Source organism: Lactuca virosa, chromosome 5 (assembly GCF_052849685.1).
Source record: "Lactuca virosa cultivar CGN04683 chromosome 5, Lactuca_virosa_CGN04683_v6, whole genome shotgun sequence".
Classification (NCBI taxonomy): Eukaryota; Viridiplantae; Streptophyta; class Magnoliopsida; order Asterales; family Asteraceae; genus Lactuca; species Lactuca virosa.
Genome location: NC_136430.1, coordinates 44,675,042 through 44,695,416, shown reverse-complemented (window position 1 = coordinate 44,695,416; position 20,375 = coordinate 44,675,042). Strand labels below are relative to the sequence as shown.

The window sequence follows — 20,375 nt, the reverse complement described above, 5'->3', positions numbered from 1 at the left end:
CCTTCGGTCTAGCCAAACCCCCTAGGTCCTCACGTTTTCCTTTCCTTCGTTCTCGTCGACCCGGAGAATCCTTCCTCTTCGCAAATCGAAAGACGAAGCGCACCTGCAAAAGGGAGGAAGATTGATCAGATCAGTAGGCCCTTTATAAAAGGGGGGAATTAGGTTAAATTCAACGTAACTAGCAAAATTATAGGGAGTATTTGTGGAAGTTATTTCTCAAATTACCTATTTACCCTTATTGATTTATTTAATTATTGTTTTTTTTTATTTTTTGATTGGTCCACAATCATGCATACAATAATACAATACTTAGTTAAAACACCTAAACCTATCTTTCTCTCTCTCTCTCTCTCTCTCTCTCTATATATATATATATATATATATATATATATATATATATATATATATATATATATATATATATATATAGATTACCAAATATGGTTTGTGAGGAAGAGTTAATATTATTTGGTGTTGCCAATGATTCCTAACTCAGCTAGGATGAGGTCAGGAGTGTTTCACCATACATTCACTCGTTATGGGTTTGAATCGTGGAGGTTTCACTTCTGATGGAGATTAACAAGGAGGAGTCTTGGGGTTGAGTCAAAGGAGCATCATATGTGGGTGCAAAAAAAACCACATAGATGGTGGAAAGCCCGTCACGGAGATTCGCTCAGGCCGATTAACATTAACTCGCCAATTCAAAAAAAATGGTGTTGTTTTTCCCTGAGTTAAAACAGCTAAAAACATAATTATATTATAATGATTTAAGCATGTTATACAGGATTCACAAAAACACCATCTTGTAAATAGATATTTTGATTCTAGTCATAGCATAATCTCATATTTATATATTTTTCCCTCAAATAATTTTCATATAACAACTTTCATCACTTATAATTTTAAAGTTAAATTATTAGTATTTTATAAATTGCGATTTTGGTCACTTACTATATTTTAAAGATCTGTTTTTGGTCCCTTAGATTATTTTCTTTTATAGTTTTCGGTTTTATTAATATTTCTTTTTATTATTAGAATTTCTTAATTAATTATCATTTATGGTGTTATACCAAACAAGATATATTTTAAAACCTTATTTTTTATCGCCTCCATCATACATAATTGCTTGGATCGAAACTTCATTTTTATATCTTTGTGGTCATCTTTGCAAAGGTGTTCGTCACCACAACGCGCGGAATGACAAAATACTTGTTTCTTTTAAATCTTAAAGTGATAAAAATGTATCTAAATATCTGGTAAAAATATAGTATTCAAGAAGGGGTATTTGGTCCAACTAATTAGTAGGGGACTCAACCTATCGGCGGTATCTGGAATCAGTCTCCATACCCATTCTGGAATCAGTCTCCATACCTATTCTGGAATCCAGTTCATATCCCAATCTCCACCTACATTCCATCAAGGATTAAAAATGTGTCCCAATTCCGTCAAGACTTTATTTTTAGACCAACATCAATGAGAAATTTGAAACGATTCATAAGACAAAAAACAATGTACATCAAATGGTTTGAAAGATCCAAATGTCTAGTTTCCGATGCAAGAAACTGTCAGTCATTTGGCTAACCTTTTGAAAATAATTAATGTTGTTGCTTCTAACGATTATTGGCAGTTGCTTGGGGGCAAATTAAAATCTTTCTCGATGAAGTCTATTGGATCGCTTGTTGACTGCTCTGTTCGTCACTTAAATCTGGTTGCAATTGTGTGGAACAACTGGGCCCCTCTTAAACTTAATTGTATTTATGTGAGTCTTGCCCGAAATTGAATAGTTTTAGCCTTTTAGGTCCTAATCTTCTCCGTATAGGCGTTAACATCCGTAACACCTCCTTGCCCTTCTACAGTTTGACTTAAGAATGGATAATGTTTTTTCTATGTTGCCTATACACGACTGGAATTTTTATGTTGCGTCAAGGTTTCGTGTGTAGTTTTTGGGCCCATTGGTGCACAAATTAATCTTTTATCCAACTTTAAATCCGTTCATTGCTCTCCTTAAAGGCAAATAAAAAATTCTAAGCTCACATTCATTCGGTGTTATGGGTCATTTGGATGGCGAAAAACATTGTTTTATTCAAGAAGACAAGGATTTCTGCAATGAAAATGATGAATACAGTATAAATTAATATCTTTAATTGGATTAAACATTGGGCAAATATGTTTAGCTTAGATTGGTATCTTGGAGTTACTTTAGCTTTCTTTCATGCTATTTCTTATTGTCCTTCGTTTCTTTCACGCTAGTTGCTTGCTAGTGTGGTGCTTTGGCTTCCTCTTAAAAGAGCTTAGAACTAATAGATGTTTAACAATAGCATCCAATATTACAATTCAAAGCCATTAATTACAAGTTTATAAATACAATTATTTCTTCAACAACAATTCATTAAGTATTATATGTATACATAACAACACTTCTTAACTCGCATATAGTGACAAGCCGAGGTTGTACTTGGGAACAATATAGTCAAAATCCAAAAGCTTCAAAAAGTAAAAGTAAAAGTAAAAAAAAAATAAAAATAAAACTACCCTTAAATAATGGAGGGAAACAATGAAAAATCAAAAATATAACCCTAGTAAAATATCCCCCAATCAATGACCGTAATTTTGACTTTTTATGGTCAAAATTACAGTTTAGTTGTTGCATTACAATCAACAACGAGAGCCCTTCCTGCAAATAAGGGCTCCTGCATTAGTCGTGAGTGCAGACACGATCGATGAAGGTCTAGCCCCAAGGCTTGAAGCCCTTGCGTAGCTAGATGATGCTCCAGCACCCGATGGTGTGAAAAACGCACCATTCAACATCAAATCCCCTTCCGACCTCCAATTCCAATTTTTCCATTTGCTCTCCGGTGCATCCTCGTGTTTCGTAACCTGCATCATTTTTCATTTTTAGCAAACAGTAAAGAGTTGTACATTATGCATTAAAAATTGTACTAAAGAGCCGGAGGAATTAGATTCTCGAAATCTTGTTACCTCTTTGCTAAATCTTCTATCAGGTGCAAGAAATCTATTCCCTTGGCTATTGATGGTAGGGGATGCACTCCCTCCAATCGCATACATCTCCCAATGAGTGTAGTCGTTATTCACCACATGAAAATATCCATGACGACATCTGAGATTAATTAACACGTAAAAAATCAGAAAATATAAATATTAAAAAAGTACAAACAGCATACCTACAAGACTACACTATAGCACAAAGATTTAGATACGGAGCCCCAAAAAGATTTTAGATTTGACCGTTTTTGTCAGTTGTACACTTTTGACCGAAAAAGGTGTCGGTAATTTTATATTTAGAAAGAAAAAATACCGAATAAAACTAACTATTTACCTGGGCATTCTTTGGACTAAACCTTCACCAAAGTGGTTAAAGGCAATGGTGACTTGCATGTTCTTGTCTTGCTCATATGAGTCACTGTGACCTAAAAGCATCACTTTGTCATGGTGAGTCATGAAATTGTTTGATAACGTAATAGCTGTGGACCCCATGATCGCATCGATAAGCCCATCGGCGCAATTTGATAAAGAACAATGGTCGACCCACACATGGCTTCCTCCAAATATCGAAACACCATCACCATCGCACATCGTCCTCCACCCGAAATGCCTCGGGGAGCTTCGAACCATTGCATTCCCGCTCGGTTTACAGTCGTGGATGTTGATTCCGTGGATGATTATGTTCGTAACGTATTGTATTGTAATGCAGGGTCCGCCGGCGATGTGAACGCTGGCGCCACGGCCATCGATTGTTTTGAAACTGTTCATGATTAGCTCTTCTTTCAGTTTGATAACCATGTCACGCTGGAAAATGATCCACAGTGGCTCGTCTTGGATCACAGCATATCGCAACGTCCCTGGTTTTGGGTTCACGGCGTCGTTGTCGCTTGAATCGGTGACCACGTAAATCTTTCCGTCTCTACCGCCGACGGCTCCTTTTCCGAATCCAATGGCGCAGTCCGCTAGTCGTTGACGGTTCTTCTCCCAATTCGGATCGCATCGCCAGCAATCGTCGATTGGGTTTCCTGTCCCGCATGACAGGAAACCGAGATTCCGCCGAGAGTCATTCAAGCTCCTACAGAAACACAAACACAAAGTTCAAATTAGCTCAGAAATTATAACAATGGAAATGGTGGTGTGAAAGATGGAAATTGGAAATGGTGGTGGGTGGTGGGTGTACCTTTGTACTTGTTGTACTGTATGCTCAGGCGGCTGTACGGAGGAGGAAATGGCGGTGGAGGAGAGGAGGAAGAAGAGGATGAGGGAGAGAGACGGTGGTGCCATGAGTAGTGAGTGGGAGGTGATAGTGGTGATTGAGTGGAGGGGATGGGAGGATATATAAAGAAGAAAAAAGAGCGTAAGTAATGGCGTGATTAACTGAATTTACGGAAGAATCTTTCCTTTTCTAAGGTAGGTTTTGGCCGTTAAATCCCTGTCACTCTCTCACACACTTATGTATAAAAATACTTCAAATAAATTAGTTACGTTTTTTCAGGTTAGTTGAGTACTTGTTATATAATTATTTAATGGTATTTATAACTAATAATAACTATACTTATTTAATATTTGAATGTATCATACACGCATATGATTCATTAAAAGCATGCTATAAATAAATTAGTTGCTTTATGTTGTTACTTGAGCATTTTTTTCGTTAGTAACCATGTAAAGTAAATTACAAAGCTGGTCCCAATATTTCACCGAAAATCACAAATCTGGTCAAATATCTAAATTTTTTTCAAAACGAGTCCTTATGTTTTACGATTTTTGGCTGATATGGTATATGTATATGTGGTTTAATCAAAATCGGAAGTTTAATTCAAATTATGAAATCATATAACGTTGGTGAGTAACCATTCGTTAATAAAATATAAATTTAAGAACAATTTTAAAATATCGATTATATTAATAGTCTTTGATAAAAGCACAAGGCCCAATTTTACAATTTACTAAATGTCATATATCAACACTAAATGTGAATGCCATACATAATGAAACACCAATTAGCACAAGGATCTTTTGGAGAGAGGTTATATTCAAAGCTCTCAATAACCGTAGGAGGGTTATACATTTGGTCTATATCATAGAGGGGGCGAGATGGACACTTGGACAGTTTTGTAGAGAGCAAAAAGAATATAAAGGACCGGCCTATAGTAATTTATTTATAGTTTTCGGTTTAATTCAATTTTACAAGGATAATTTTTATCTTTATTAGAATTAGTCCATATTTTTTTATCACTAGATAAAATCGATCCATTTATATATTTTGGAAGGTTCTGGTTCCAATTAATTACTAATGAATTAATTAATATTCAAATCATTTAATTCATTAAAACTATTTAATTAATTCCAAAATAATTTCTAGTTAATTTATTAATTCATGATAAATTAATAACTTATTTTCTCCTAATTCCTATTTACTTAGTTGGGTTATGAGGGCAACCCAAAGGACCCTACTATTATTAAAAATATTACCAATTAGTTAATGACATTTGACACTCAATCCAACAAACTTGACACCTGTTTCGAATTCTGGTTAATCTATTCATTAATCCTATTAAAATAAATAATTTTATACCTAATTTATATTATTCATATTCACATTTAATAAACTTTTTTATACTTCTTTTTTACAAAAAAAAAAAAAAACAAAATGTAATGTCCAAAAAATAAGACCATAATTTTTTTCGTTTTTGAATTAATAAACCATTAAATCATATCATCTTCATAAAACCAACGTAATCAAAGTGTTATCAATACATCATCATTATCAGAGTAAATCATAGAATGCGGAATCAAGTGGTGTGCGCCCTACAATCATCTCGAGCTCTTCCTTTTGAAAACCGAAGTACCTGAAACATAAACTGAAAGTCGTAAGCACAAAGCTTAGTGAGTTCCACAAAATACAATATACCATACATACAATTGCCATGGGCTACCCCCGTGGTCTTTTCCCTAAAATGTCATGGGCTACCCCCATGGTCTGACATCCAAGTGTCATGGGCTACCCCCATTGTCTTTCCTTGAAATGTCATGGGCTGCCCCCATGGTCTGACATCCAAGTGCTATGGGTTACCCCTATGGCCTTCTATACAAATCCCACAGGCTACCCCCGGGGTCTTCCAAGCAAGTATCACAAAACAACTAGCATTCCACATAACAATATTGGGCTGGCATTGGTGCCTTTGACCCATGGATATGGTGAGAAGAGTCACCTCCGGCTGCTGAATATCACAGACAAAGCTCGAACGGCTGATCCGGAAACTTCCCGCGCTAACAACATCAAATAACACCAAATAAATGATTAGTCCTCAACCCAAAGCTGAAAACCTAGCCCGACTAACTAATACTCAGGGTAAAAGTCCATTTTACCCTCTCCTCACTTGGCCCAAAATCTGAAGCCCAAACCAATAGCAACAAAAGCCCAACATGGCCCAATATCTTAATTGGGCCTAAACCAGAAGACCCAATATCCAAAATGGCACCAAAAGCTCCAAATTGACACAAGCACAAAGAGGACCAAAGACAGAAAACTAGGACCCAACAAGGCCCAAAACCACATCACACGTCGTGGCCAGACCCTGGTCACGTCGTGAGAACTCACTCGGTCAAATCTCAGCTCATCACGACTCAACCTAGCCAACTCAGTCAAAGGAAAGTTAACGAGTTACCCTCACGTCGTGAGAAGCCTTTCTCACGTCGTGAGCCCCAAACAAATAACCAGAAACGGGAACAAACACTCCTCACGCCGTGAAAACAGTCTACGACAAAAAATCCAACTTTTAAGTCCTTAATCAATAAGCTATCGACCCTAACTCTATCAAAAACTAAAAAGGACTCCAAAGGCCAATAAAAATGATTACTTGATGGACATGCATACCCCATGCATGTCCTAAACCCATCTTAGGTCAAAATGACAAGAAATGACCCCAAACTCAAACACAATCCATAATTTATAACCATCCTTCAGATCCATAAGACTAAATCATGGAGAATGACTCATTGATCAATAAAGTTGCCAACTTTATGGATCCCAAGCATGCAATCCGACATAACCATGCAAAAAGGAGCCTAGAACTTAGATCTAGCAGTTTGAGCTTATAAAGATTGGGTCTTGAATACTTACAATAGTCCAAAATGTGCACAAGATGATGATGATGAAGCCTCCTTGATGAACCAACGCTCTAGGACCTCTTCTTCTCTTTCTTCTAGCCACCAAATCACCAAAAATGGATCCAAAATCACCAAATATGTTAGGGTTAGGGTTTTCTGGGATAGTGGAAGGTGGATGCTGAGAAATGAACCCTAAAACCGAATTAAGGGGGCTTAAATACGTAGGAAACCCTAAAACTTCATGGGCTTGGGCTGCAGCACCCCTCACGTCGTGAGCTCTTATTGATCACGTCATGAGCTTAGTCCCTGATGGAATCTTCATGCGGCCCTCCTCACGTCGTGAGCCTCCATGCCTCACGTCGTGAGGAACCCTTTTTTCACAAAATCTAATCTTTAACCCTCCGAAACCCTAATTCGATTCATCCAAGATAACGGATGTTACACACACACACACAAAAAAATTAAAAAATTGAAAAATGCTTAGAAAAATAATAATTATATAACCCTATTTGTGTTATGTAGTTAAATATTATAATTAAAAAATAATTATGATATAACATTATCTATATTAAAAGAACAAAAAAAACATGATTGTAAGTGAATTATATTACGAACTATAAATACAATGACCATGAAATTCTTAAAAAATATAAACAAATAAAACGTCAAAAATACAATAAAAATTTTATTCAAACGAAACATCAAAAAAAATATAAACACCCAATTGCAAAAAACATTAAATAATTTATTCAAAAAAAGGTCAAAAAACCTAAATAAATAAAATTACATAAATGATCATTGTGGCAGAAGCAATTATGTAAATGGTCACTGTCGTAGTAAGAAAAAATATGTGATTTCACATGGGACTTAACTGAAAAAGTTATCACTATTAACCAAAAAGACATTCTATGTTCATTTTAAACGTGAAAATGACCCCTCTAAGTCGAAAATTCTTTAAATGCAACGGTATTTTTGCAAATCACATGGATTATATATATATATATATATATATATATATATATATATATATATATATATATATATATATATATATATATATATATATATATATATATATATATATATAAGGTGTGCCATGACGCGTGCCAATGCGTGAGGCGTGGCTTCGCCGTTGCGAAAAACCTCATAACGTTGCGTGATATGGCGTGCCATTGTGCGTTATGACGTGTTATCACACATGTTTTGTCATCTGAGACACGTTTTTGTGCTCTTTGTTATGTCTTTTCTAATCGGGAATACAAGTATTGTGTTTTTTATTCACTTTTTGTTATTAATTATTGATATAACACTTTTAAAAAGTAGTTATATTTAATATAAATTTATATTTATGTGGTAATATAATATAAATTAATACAAAATCGTCGTCTTACATCACACCTTGAAAAAACTTCATAGCTCACCATTGCTCGTTAAGCTTCAGGTTTGATCTTGTTGTCACGTCACATCCTCACACCATTAAGAACCTTATATATATATATATATATATATATATATATATATATATATACACACACACACACACACACACACACACACACACACACACACACACACACACACACACACACACACACGTAAAAAACCATGAAGTTCTAAAATAAAATTATAATAAATGAAATATTTAAAAAAATAATAATAAAAGTTTTTAGCTCTATCAAAAATTTGAGTAAAAATAATTTATAATTATTTAATAATATTAAACTATATATATATATATATATATATATATATATATATATATATATATATATATATATATATATATATATATATATATCGTTTAAAAACCTAATTTTATTCTAATACAAGTTTTGGTTCGAATCCCATTTCTTCCAGTCTTTTCCTACTGAACACTTTCCTGCTCAAGATAGGGTACTAGAAAGGGATCATACGAAGGCTATGTTCTTTTTTTAGATCTAGCCTGAATGACTCCTAAACTAAAGGTTTTCATTATATCTAAAGTGTGCAGTGAGGGATCTTTATATTATAGGTAGCCAGTCTTTACTTCACTCGACCCAAGCAATGCCCAAAGAGTCCCATGCCTTTCTTGGTCGGACCAAGCCAACTGGCGATTTCCGACAAGTTTTTTTACATTCAAATAATAATATATAAATATACATTAGTTAGATCATGAAAACCAAACTAACCATAAGTTTCGAATAAGATGTAAAAGTTTCACGAGTTGCAAACTTGACATCTGGGTCTTGATCGACTACATGTCTCCAAACCTCCAAACTCATTTTAAAGTTGCGTATTTAATATAAAATACGGTTTTTATATAATTAATACATATTTATACATAAAATTAGGTTTTGAATGTAAAAAAAAGACCTTGTATTTATACAAAAATATGGTTTTTAAATGAAAAAATATATTTATACGGTTTAAAATATACTAAAAAAATATTTATACGGTTTCAAATGGAAAATTGTCAACATTTAACAAAATTGGAAAAAAAAATGATGTTTGATTTGAAGGAAAAAAGATATAGTGTTAAAATTGAAAGAAAAAAATTACATTTAATGTCAAAATCGAAAAAAAAATGAAACTTAGTGTTTTTTGTGGAAAAAAAATCAATTTTGACACGTCAGCATGCCATGTTTTCAAAACTGACACGTTATCATATCACGTCAACATGTAACCGGGTTGACCGGTCAAGTGGTCAGAGTTGTAAAAAATTAAAAAACACAGTGTCTAATTTGAAACAAAAAAAACAGTGTCGAATTAGAATTTTAGTATAAACTTAGAGTCTTTTGTGCTATTTATCTAAATATTTAATTTTATTTATTTTTGTTAAACAAACATTATTTATTATTTTTTGAAGGCATTTTTTCATTTACTATTCGATTACGTCATATTAAAGACTATCTAATTCTGATTTCATCGACATAATTTCTCTATATTAATTAATCAAATTTAAACACATTTTATTTTTTAATTAATAGTTACTTTTTTAATAGAGTAAAATGGCCGACACTAATTACTAATTATTTTTCGTGATTAGTTGTGAAAACAAAATATTTGTTCTCTTATATATAAATTTTGGATGGTCCTCTGGTTTTCGTATCCTTACGATTTAATCCCCTTTCTTTTTTTTATTATTTCACAAGTGTATGTTTTTTCTTTTTTTTTTTTGTTTTTTTTTGTTTTTTGTTTTTTTTTTAAAGCGATGTTTATATGTGTATTTTGAAAGTGATTATACCATTTTTAATAATAGAAGTAAGAACGTCCGTTTAAAAGTTTGTTATAAACGATGGTGTTTTTATGTGTGTTCTATTTAAAATATGTTTTTTTTTGGGAATATGCGAAAATTTTAAAACAATAACAAAATACCTCTTTGTATACATTGTTTATATGATACGTATTTGTTTATATGTTGGATGAATTCTCGTAACATAAAAAAACAATAACAAATACCTTTGTATATATTGTTGAAATATTTAAATACGAGATTTGAATATAACTCTTCAATTTGAAGTTCGTTAACAAACGTTGTGTGCAATAAATATAATTAGAAAGATCTAATGGCAGTTTTTATGTACCGACCCAATTTTCAAAGTAAATTTTTTATTTTAGAATAAGTAAACATATTCTCGAAATCCAGTTATAATTGTTTTCAAAACATAAGTCAAATACAACTTTTATTCCAAACATCAGAGTGTCCCATAAAATGTCAATGAGAGAGTGCACGTCGCGCCATCACGCCTTGCCCTTGCCCTTGGAATCTGAAGTACCTGAAACCATAAACAAACTTGTAAGCACGAAGCTTAGTGAGTTCCCCATAGCATACCCCACACACAAACCACATAACACGTTAGCTACAAAAGCTACCTCTACCACATAATACATGTCAATTAGCTATAAAGTTACATCTACCACCTAACACATACCAATTAGCTATAAAGCTACCTCTACCACATAATACAAATCAATTAGCTATAAAGCCATCTCTACAACTAGTCGCAAGGGTTATCTTTACCCTTAGCCATAAAGGTTATCTCTACCATCAGCCCTGAAGGCTATCTCTACCGCTAGCCCTGAAGGTTATCTCTACCGTTAGCCCTGAAGGCTATCTCTACCACTAGCTGTAAAAGCTATCTCTACCACATATCAATGCACAACAATGCCACACACCTCTACACAGCAAGTATACCAACTATCATAAAATGGGCCGGCCTTGGTGCCTTAGACCCATTGATATGGTGAGAAGACTCACCTCAAATGTAGAAGCTTCCTGAAGAAATCCTAGCTGCTGCCCTGCCCACTTCCTGAACCACCGATACCGATCAATATACCCAATTAGCGACTGGGTCCCATACCATAATCATTAATCCATGCATGGGGGTAAAATGACCATTTTACCCCTGGCCTAGTAAGATCCAAAACTAAGGCCCTAATCTCCAAAACAAAACCTAACACTAGGTAGGCTTTTCGAGCCCACTAGTGGTCCACTAATGGCCCAATTTTCTCAATTGGGCCCAAACCCTCTAATGGGCCATACCCTAAGCCCAAACATATTCCTGCCCCCAAACATCTGACTCCTGAAGGCCCACTAAGGCCCAAAGACCCAAAGTCCACTACTTGGCCCTACCCAAAGCCCAAAACGTCACAAGCCCATAACTGATGAGTACGCGGGGCGTACCCTATGTACGCTAAGCGTACTGGCTGAAGGTGGTGTATGCTGTGCGTACCTGCATGTACGCCCAGCGTACTCCTCTGTTAAGCTACTTTTTCCATTAAGTGCTTAATACTCGGGATTTCAACATCAAACTTCAGATCTAAGTCCATTAAGACGTCTTAAGGCATAAAGTTGGCAACTTTATGCCTTTGCATGCTCCATATGCTCCCAACAACCCATTAAGACCTTTCCAAGGGTCTTGATCCATGCATGAGGTTAGAATACTAATCAAGATTGCATTTTTATGAAGTAAATGGACCAAAGGACCTCAGATCTACTCTTCCTAAGCTCTGGAGTTGCTCAACTCTCAAGAGATAGTCCATAAGCCCATAAGAAACACCAAAAAGCCCTAACCTAGATCTCAAGCTATAAGATAACAAGGTAGGAACTTTATACCTTCCGAGACTTGCAAATGAGCTGGAGAACCTGGATCCAAAAGCTCGTCCCTGATCAATGAGACTCCAAGATGATCACTCCTCTTCAAGAACACTAAGATGTACTCCAAGATGGCCTTACAAGCTCACACTCTCACAATTAAGGTTAGGGTTTCGAAGAGGGGTTGAAGGATGAGAAGGAGGCTGATCCAGGAGGGTGTAATGTTTTTTATATAGTGTCACACCACAAAAATTTAGGGTTTAGTGACTCTAGGCGTACGTCTCCAATCACCCGCGACTACTTACTCCACCTACGCTGGGCGTACCCCAGCTTACGCTGGGCGTACTCTCGTGCCAGCCACCTTGCATGCATGGGATCTTCTTGTCACCAATTTCCATTAGGGGCTAGAATTGACAATAGCTTCAAAGTGTCATAACTCCTTCATTCTAAGTCCGTTTCCGACAAACTTTATATCCACGGAAAGGTGGCGGGAAGCCCTACGCTCCCATCAACACCTCCAAGTCTAAAACCTTCCGGATAAAACCCGAGACCCATAAAGGACCGAATCGCCCCTACCCTTTGGTCCTCGAGACCCAACCGAGTACTTTCAAACAGGGTGTTACAACTCTCCCCCACTTAAACTAGACTTCGCCCTCGAAGTCATGCACCACCATACCCGACATACCAGACTACCCGAGTAACACGGCCTCAACCCGGGAATACCCAGTCTTCCCAAGGTAATCAAAACCAACCCTCGCAGGGTTCTAGAATCTGAAGATGAACGATTTCCTTGCAACCTGATCACATCCGCTCCATCTGAAACCTAAAGTCTCGAGATGGTCTATCTCCCTGACAGACAGCCCACAACGGATCTTCCTTGAACTGATTCCACCATAGACCTGCCTAGATAAAATACTTCCCACTCGTAATACCTTGAGGCTTCTTAGAGGACAAAAGTCACCGACCAACTGCGACTACCGAAAGACCTGTAATTCCATACACGGAACCAAATCACTAAAATTGCTTCTACTGCTCTTGCGGCCACATGGCTGCTTTCCTGAAGAACAGCCGGGACCCTCCTGGTCCCAACTCGCCTGCCAACTATCTGAAACACCGGTTACCTTCCCGATTCCTGAGCCAGAGACACACGCTCCGCAATCCCATCTGACCTCCGAAGGACACCTCGTCTGACAATAACTGCCCCGACGATACCTCCTCTCTCAACCCCTTCCATCCTTGATCCATCTGATCATGATAAGCTGACAACCCATCGCCACTGCACCCAAAGCAAAGATGAATGCTACCAGAACAACTATAGTATTACATTATACCCGACCTCCTTTGACCTGTCCTTTCCTGGTATACTGCCTGTGATGCCCTTGGCATCCTTACGCTCCCGTATCCAACTCACGGAATCAAAATAATGTACTGAAACTGTGCGAACCCCGATTTGGAGTCCTCTTCGAAACGGGTCGATACTCCGCCACTACCTCGAGATTACCAGTCTTTGTTGGGTTTTAGTATACTACAACATCCTATGGTGCGCATACAACCCTAAATACCTTGGATCTATGTTTTCTCTATTCTACATGCAAATATGAAGTTTCCAAGATATTACCCTATACTAGCATACAAATATCATATACTTGGGTAATAAAATAGATATAATACATACCTTTTTTGATGTAACTTGTCTTCATGAAGCTTGAGTGCCTAGTGCCCCAAGTGTGACACCTCAAATGGTTCACACAACACCATGAACACTTGGAATAACCTTGAGAATAAGGATACTTTGGTTCTCTCTAGTGAAATCGGCCTTGCCCTTTTGTGTACACACACTAGTGCCATTTCACCAACCAAGGACATCTTTATATAGTGTGGAGATTAGGGTTAAACCCTAATACCCATGACCTTTCATTTCATATGATCCATGGATTAAACACTCCATGGACTATCCATGAAAGCTTAGCCCAACCTAAATGAACTTGGCCCATCACACACATATATCTTAGAGTCCATATTTAATTAGTTCATTTTGATCACTTAATTAATTATAAATTAATTCTTGATCAATACTAATTAAATAATATGATTATATATTAATATATTAGAACTTATAATATATTAATATAAATCACTAGTATCCTTTTTCCTCATCTTGTCTATCCAATTGTCCCGATGCCATGCAACCCAAATGGACCATGCCGGGTCGGGTCAAGTCTTACCAATTATAGTTATGGACTTAGACATTAATCCAACAGTCTCCCACTTGGATAAGTCTAAAACTATTATTGAGTATGACTTCAAAAACCAACTGGCAATCGTAGCTCTCAAAAGCTTCTGTCGAACTCTGACCTTGCTGATGAACTCTGACCTTTGTCAATGACTTGTCCATTAGATAAGGGATCATATATTCCTCCATTCTAGATATCATATGGACTGAGACATGGATTATAAATCATTCTCTCTGTCTATTTGTTGTTTCCCGATTTCCGATTCATGACGACTGACTGATTGAACAGATCAAATCAGTCCTGGCTTGGCCAAGCACTCACATGTGTCATCATTAAATCATCGAGGGGCCCACATATATCGCTTTTATCCCGAAGGTAAAAGGAATGGATAAACTTCGACTCATATGGCTTGTTCTACTACTTGTTGAATCATACACAAAGGCACGTTTTATAACATCAAGTTACCAATGCGTTTTCATGCAATCAATGTATAACCAACTCATAGTAACAACTCATATCTCTAGGTTTGAAGAATATAAGATATTATCGTCTCATGATCACTCGTGATAAAATCCATGAAGTGATTCAAATGAGCGTGGGTTGAATCCAATACTCAGAACTTATGAGCACTCATGAGTGTTGTAGCACAACTTTGTCCACCAACTTGGACCTCTATAAGCCAACCCATGACAGTCTTGATTCATATCTACTTCCAACGTATGACCGACTGTGGATGGTTTGAATAACTTAGTCATTCCGGAAGAATACCCTAGTTTATTCTGGAAGTCAAAACATGCAAAATGAAACACAAGAATAAATGAATCAAATATGGTATCAAACCCTATGAATATAAATAGACCACTTTTATTTATCACCATACTGATTACTCATTATTTCATTGTTTCGGTTTTATCAACTTTATATCTGAATTAAAAACACTAGTTGTCCCATGCTCCAAGCATGTACACTATGTTTTTCTAAATAATAGCTTTGCCATACACCAAGTATGCACTCTATGTTTGTCTATGATCCTTACTTTGTGAAATAAACCAATTGAACATAATTTCAATGATTCTAATTTCACACTCCCAAATCCTTATTGAAAAATGTGAGAATTTCAAATTCCTATCATTTATCGAAATCTGTTTAGATTTTAAACTTATATGCACTGACCCTCCTGTAATGAATATGTACAAAGTCACAAAGACTTGTCAACAGTCATTATAAGGTATTCCAATGGAGTTCAACTCCATGGAAACTAAGTCTCATATTCAAAGTACATTGCTTTGAACATGCTTCTTGCATTAAGTTTCCTTATCTTACACAGATTGAATAATTTCTAACTTTGAGACATTTCCATATTCCATTTTGACTATCACTTCTAAACAAGAGTTGCCTCCTTACAGATTATGTCAATATGGTCCTTCCAGAATTAACACTATACTTCCAACTGTCCTTGAGCAACCAATCTTTGGTAAACCTTAGATTGTCCTCGACAATTGCTTAATCCTTTTAGTCATATCCAGTTCTAGACCTTTTCCCTTCTTAATGCCCCAGACATTTGGAAAATTTTAGAAAGGATGAATATAGCACATGTAATCGATCCTATATCCGAAGCATATGGGACACGATTCATGATGTCTCACATAAAGACTAAACCAGTCTTTTGCTATAATATTTCCATTTCAATTTGCCAAGTTCTCATAATTCAGATTATGAAAAGGGATGCCGTAATCATAATCGAATTTTAGAACACAAATAATGGACCCATATATAGAATTTCCTTATGTTGAGCCATTCCAACATGAAATTCATATATATATCCTTGACTTTTAGATTTGAGATGAAGTATAATTTCCTCTCCCTTAATTATAGCAAAACAACTTTTTCCCAATTGAAACCTTTTGTTTTCTATAATTAACATTGCTAACTTGCAACCTTTATCATAATTATCATGCTCCCACTAACACGATGATTATTAGCATAACACTTATGCTCCCACTAGCTTTGACATGTACTTAGAAATCAGCTGAACTTCTAGAAAAACAATACTTTATTGACTTTCTTACCAAAGTTCAGATTTCTGATGCTAGATTGCTTTGATAAAACTTTATCAAAATCATACACCTTGCCTTAGATAGCACACTTGTGTGTCTAAACAATTTTAAGAACTATGAAAAGGGATGCCGTAATCATAGTCTCAATTGTTTAGACCTTTGCCACTTCTCACAAGTCCATGTTAGTGTGCCGGTTAACCACACATGCTCCACTAACGACTTTGAGAATGCAAATATCACAATTGCTATCTAGCTAAAATCTACTTAGTGAAAGTGTTTCCTCACCATCATTTTCATGAATCGGAGAGAAACCTTATTACACTTAGATTTAATGGTGTATGTGTTCTTATCCATGTGAATTGTCAAAACCATAGTCACAAGACAAGGATAATGACAAATTCAAACTCATATGGACTGAACTCAATCTTAATTTCTTGCCATCTGGCAGCTCAAGGGTCTGTCATTGCTTCCAAGTTGCTGTGCAACCAATTAAGAACTCTAAGAACTCATATGCAAAGCCAACTTTAATTGGAATGGACACAGAAATAGTCAACACGATAGGTTATAAACCTCAAGTCATGTGCTAGTGAAGAACTTTAGGTTTTACTCTTGATTAGTTCTTGAGACTTTCAAGACCTTTTAAGACTCCCACTGTCCTCTTGACATATACGACTCTCTTGTCAAATATTCAAGAGATAGTGTGGATTCTAATCAAGACAAACACTTCACACAATTGGCCTTAGTTGGTCTTTGTTTTATCCAAAACATCACAACTTACCAATTTCAAATGTACAAGAGTAGAAACCTTTTACTCTTACATTTGACAAGTGTTTTTAAACCTTCTTTAAGACATGTCACTCAAGTTACAATCTTGGAGTATGACTCTAAGAATTGTTTTGGAATGAAATATGACTCATCTTCTTGATTTAACTACTTCAACAATTCATAACTCCTCTTCTTAGCTACCAGAATGCACTTAGAGGATGAATTGTGATAAGGTCTCTTAATCATTAAGATGATTATATAACATGATACTAAAGTACTCTCCCATCTTTTCAGATTTGAGAAACTTTTATCCTTCTGCCTAATTTGATTCTTCTCATTCGTTCCGCCATACACTGAAATTTTTTCCAATGCTTCAGAATTATACTTAAGCCTGTAAGTATAACCATATTTACTAAACTTTAGTAAATCATGAAGAATAGTCTTATCGATCTTTTGTGGTGGACTTAATCAGTGCACAAGAATGTGTACTCGATCCCTTAGTCCGTTACTCGACTCACACATCCATGTGAACAAGTAGTTAGTCTTAATTTTTCCAATGCTTGAAGGTTCTCATTCATCATGCTCTACAAATTGCATGATTCCAAGTTTCGGTCCAATTGAAACTTGGGTGATGAGAATCTTTCCTTATTTGGTAAATTTAGACACTACCACAAATGAAAGAATCAAATTCATATTTCCACTCTTGCTCTTAATGGAATCTTATAAGCAACACAGTTTTTCACAAATGCCATTGTAAGGATATTTTAAAATAAATAAAATCAAAAGATTTACCTTTTATTTTTAAAACTTTGCGGAAAAAGTCATCCTTACAATCCATATGAAAACTTGTTGTTATCTATTCCTAAGCAAAATATCATAACTCCTAAGAAGTAGCTCAAGAATCCGGTCTTCAAACTATGTGATAGAAATCCATCTACGCGATCAGATTCAGCATATTCTTTCTTTAAGTTTCTTCACTTTTTCTTTGATTATTAAAACATCACCATGTGACCCAGTCACATCATGTATCAAGAATCTCAGAATAGAAACTTAGCAGAGTTAGATAGTGGACTTTACCTGAAGTAGAGTCAACCTTATTGACTTTAACATCCTTAGGTAAATTTGGCAGCTTCGCAACCAATGCCCCTTTCTTTGGCAATGGACCCTTGATAATAGGACTATCTCAGACTTAGCCTTTCTCTTTACCATTTGGTCAACCGAGTGGACTATGGCCGATCCCTTTCCATTGGGAAGAGAGAGCTTTACTGGATATCCATTGTCATCATTGTCAATGTCCATAAAGTTTTAGGAAGTTGATCTTAGCAAATAGATAAGATCACTAAGGGTCTTGTCATAGTCTGTTTCATAGGAGTCCCAAAGGAACTCACTATGTGACTTAGAAAGTGATTGATCATCAGCTTCCTCTAGACTTTGACACCCAACTCTCCCGGCTTGTCAATATGTGACTACATCTCCAAGATGTGATCACACATAGACCTTTGCTTGCCAATAGGGCTTGAGTGACCTTAAACTTTTCAGGAACTTGTGGGTTAGGGAGAATAATTGGAGGAGGTGAAAGAAGTATGATTTCCATGGGACATCATCTTCATTTTAGGAAAACTTGTTTCAAGAGATTTTGGAAGATCATCTTTTGGGAGATATTCAAGATAGTTGATTTAAAGTCCTTAATATAACAGCCAACATGAAATATTAAGGCTAGGATCCAACAACCTATTTATAACTGGAAGAGGGATGCCGTAATCCGAGTTATAAAATAGTTGAAGGTAGGTAAATGACGATTTACCAATTTCCACCATGAAAAATGAAATATAATTAAGTTTTAATTGGATTTGAAACTCCTAGATCTTTTGAGATTCATTGAACTTTTCAATGGCATGTTTCAATCTCGAGTGTGCCCTTCAGGTTTTGTGACTGGGATGTCGAGGATCACAAAACAAGGTGTGAAGTAACCATGCACATATACTTGGTACCCTTAATATTTACCCCTCAATCGATGTGCCGGTTAACCACACGAGCTCCACCGATACTATGATAAATATTAAGTTACCCTTTGCCTACCTTGTTAAATCCAGGTTAGTATGCCGGTTAACCACACACGCTCCACTAACGGTTTAAGCAAAGTGCAAAGTGTAATTTCATGGATTAGCACCTTATTCACATTTTCCTAAGTAACTAAGATTGGGAATTTGTAAGTGTTTAGTTACTTAGTATTTATCATTAATACTTTTAATGAAGGGAGAATTATAGTCCTTGTTCTACCTGTTCGGCTAACGACCCTCCACCAGTCAAGGAAGCGGTGGGTGAGAGTGGACACCCATTAAGCTGCCATTTTATAGGCAACAACCTTATACCCCCCTTATAGACCGGCTTCGTGAATGAGGCCTACTAATGGTAAGACTGACTTGCTCTTATACATATATATATATATATATATATATATATATATATTATTAACTTATAATATTATAAAGTATAAGGGTTGAATTTTAACTTTTAAAATTCTAAGGGCTTAACTTGGAATTAAAGTATTCATTAGAGATAACTTTTCAAATTCCAAAACTTGAGGGCAAGTTTTGAAACTATTCAAAACTCTTGGATTTTCATAACTTATGAGTTTTAAGTAAAGCTTTAAAACCTTTAATGAAGAGACTCTTGGACATCCATAACTTGATGACAAGTTATGGAGCCATAAAAACTATTTATAAGAAAAGACTCTTCATTTTTTTTGTAACCTAAGGTATATTTATGAGTTTTTAAGATTCATAAATGTGACTTTTCATATAACTTGAGGACAAGTTACAAAAAGAACACATTTTATGAACAACTTTTAGATTAATTAGGATTGAAAACAACTAAAACACAATTTTTTTTTCCATTAGTCTAAACTAACTCATAAATCAAGGAAACATAGAACTTTTGGTAATCCATAACTTATGGAGTTAAATGCTTGTTTTATGATGAAACTTTTCATGTTCCATAACTTAAGAATAAGTTATGGAATTCTTTAAAACATTAACACCAAATTTTGTAACTCCATAAAAACTTTGAATCAATTTTTTTTTAAAACCTTTTCATATCCATAACTTATGGAGGCTTCAAAACACATAA

General features: G+C 35.5%; 1 protein-coding gene across 1 annotated transcript; it reads right to left on the bottom strand.

The window, feature by feature from the left end:
* Positions 1–2,305: 2,305 nt before the first annotated feature.
* On the bottom strand, positions 2,306–4,338 carry LOC145112932 (putative pectate lyase 18). The gene is made up of 4 exons (XM_079049044.1): positions 4,184–4,338; positions 3,338–4,078; positions 2,980–3,118; positions 2,306–2,877 (listed from the first exon to the last, which is right to left on the bottom strand). The coding sequence occupies exons 1-4, from the start codon at positions 4,285–4,287 to the stop codon at positions 2,656–2,658; spliced, it is 1,206 nt and encodes a 401-aa protein (XP_078905170.1). The 5' UTR covers positions 4,288–4,338; the 3' UTR covers positions 2,306–2,655.
* Between the last annotated feature and the right edge of the window lie 16,037 nt (positions 4,339–20,375).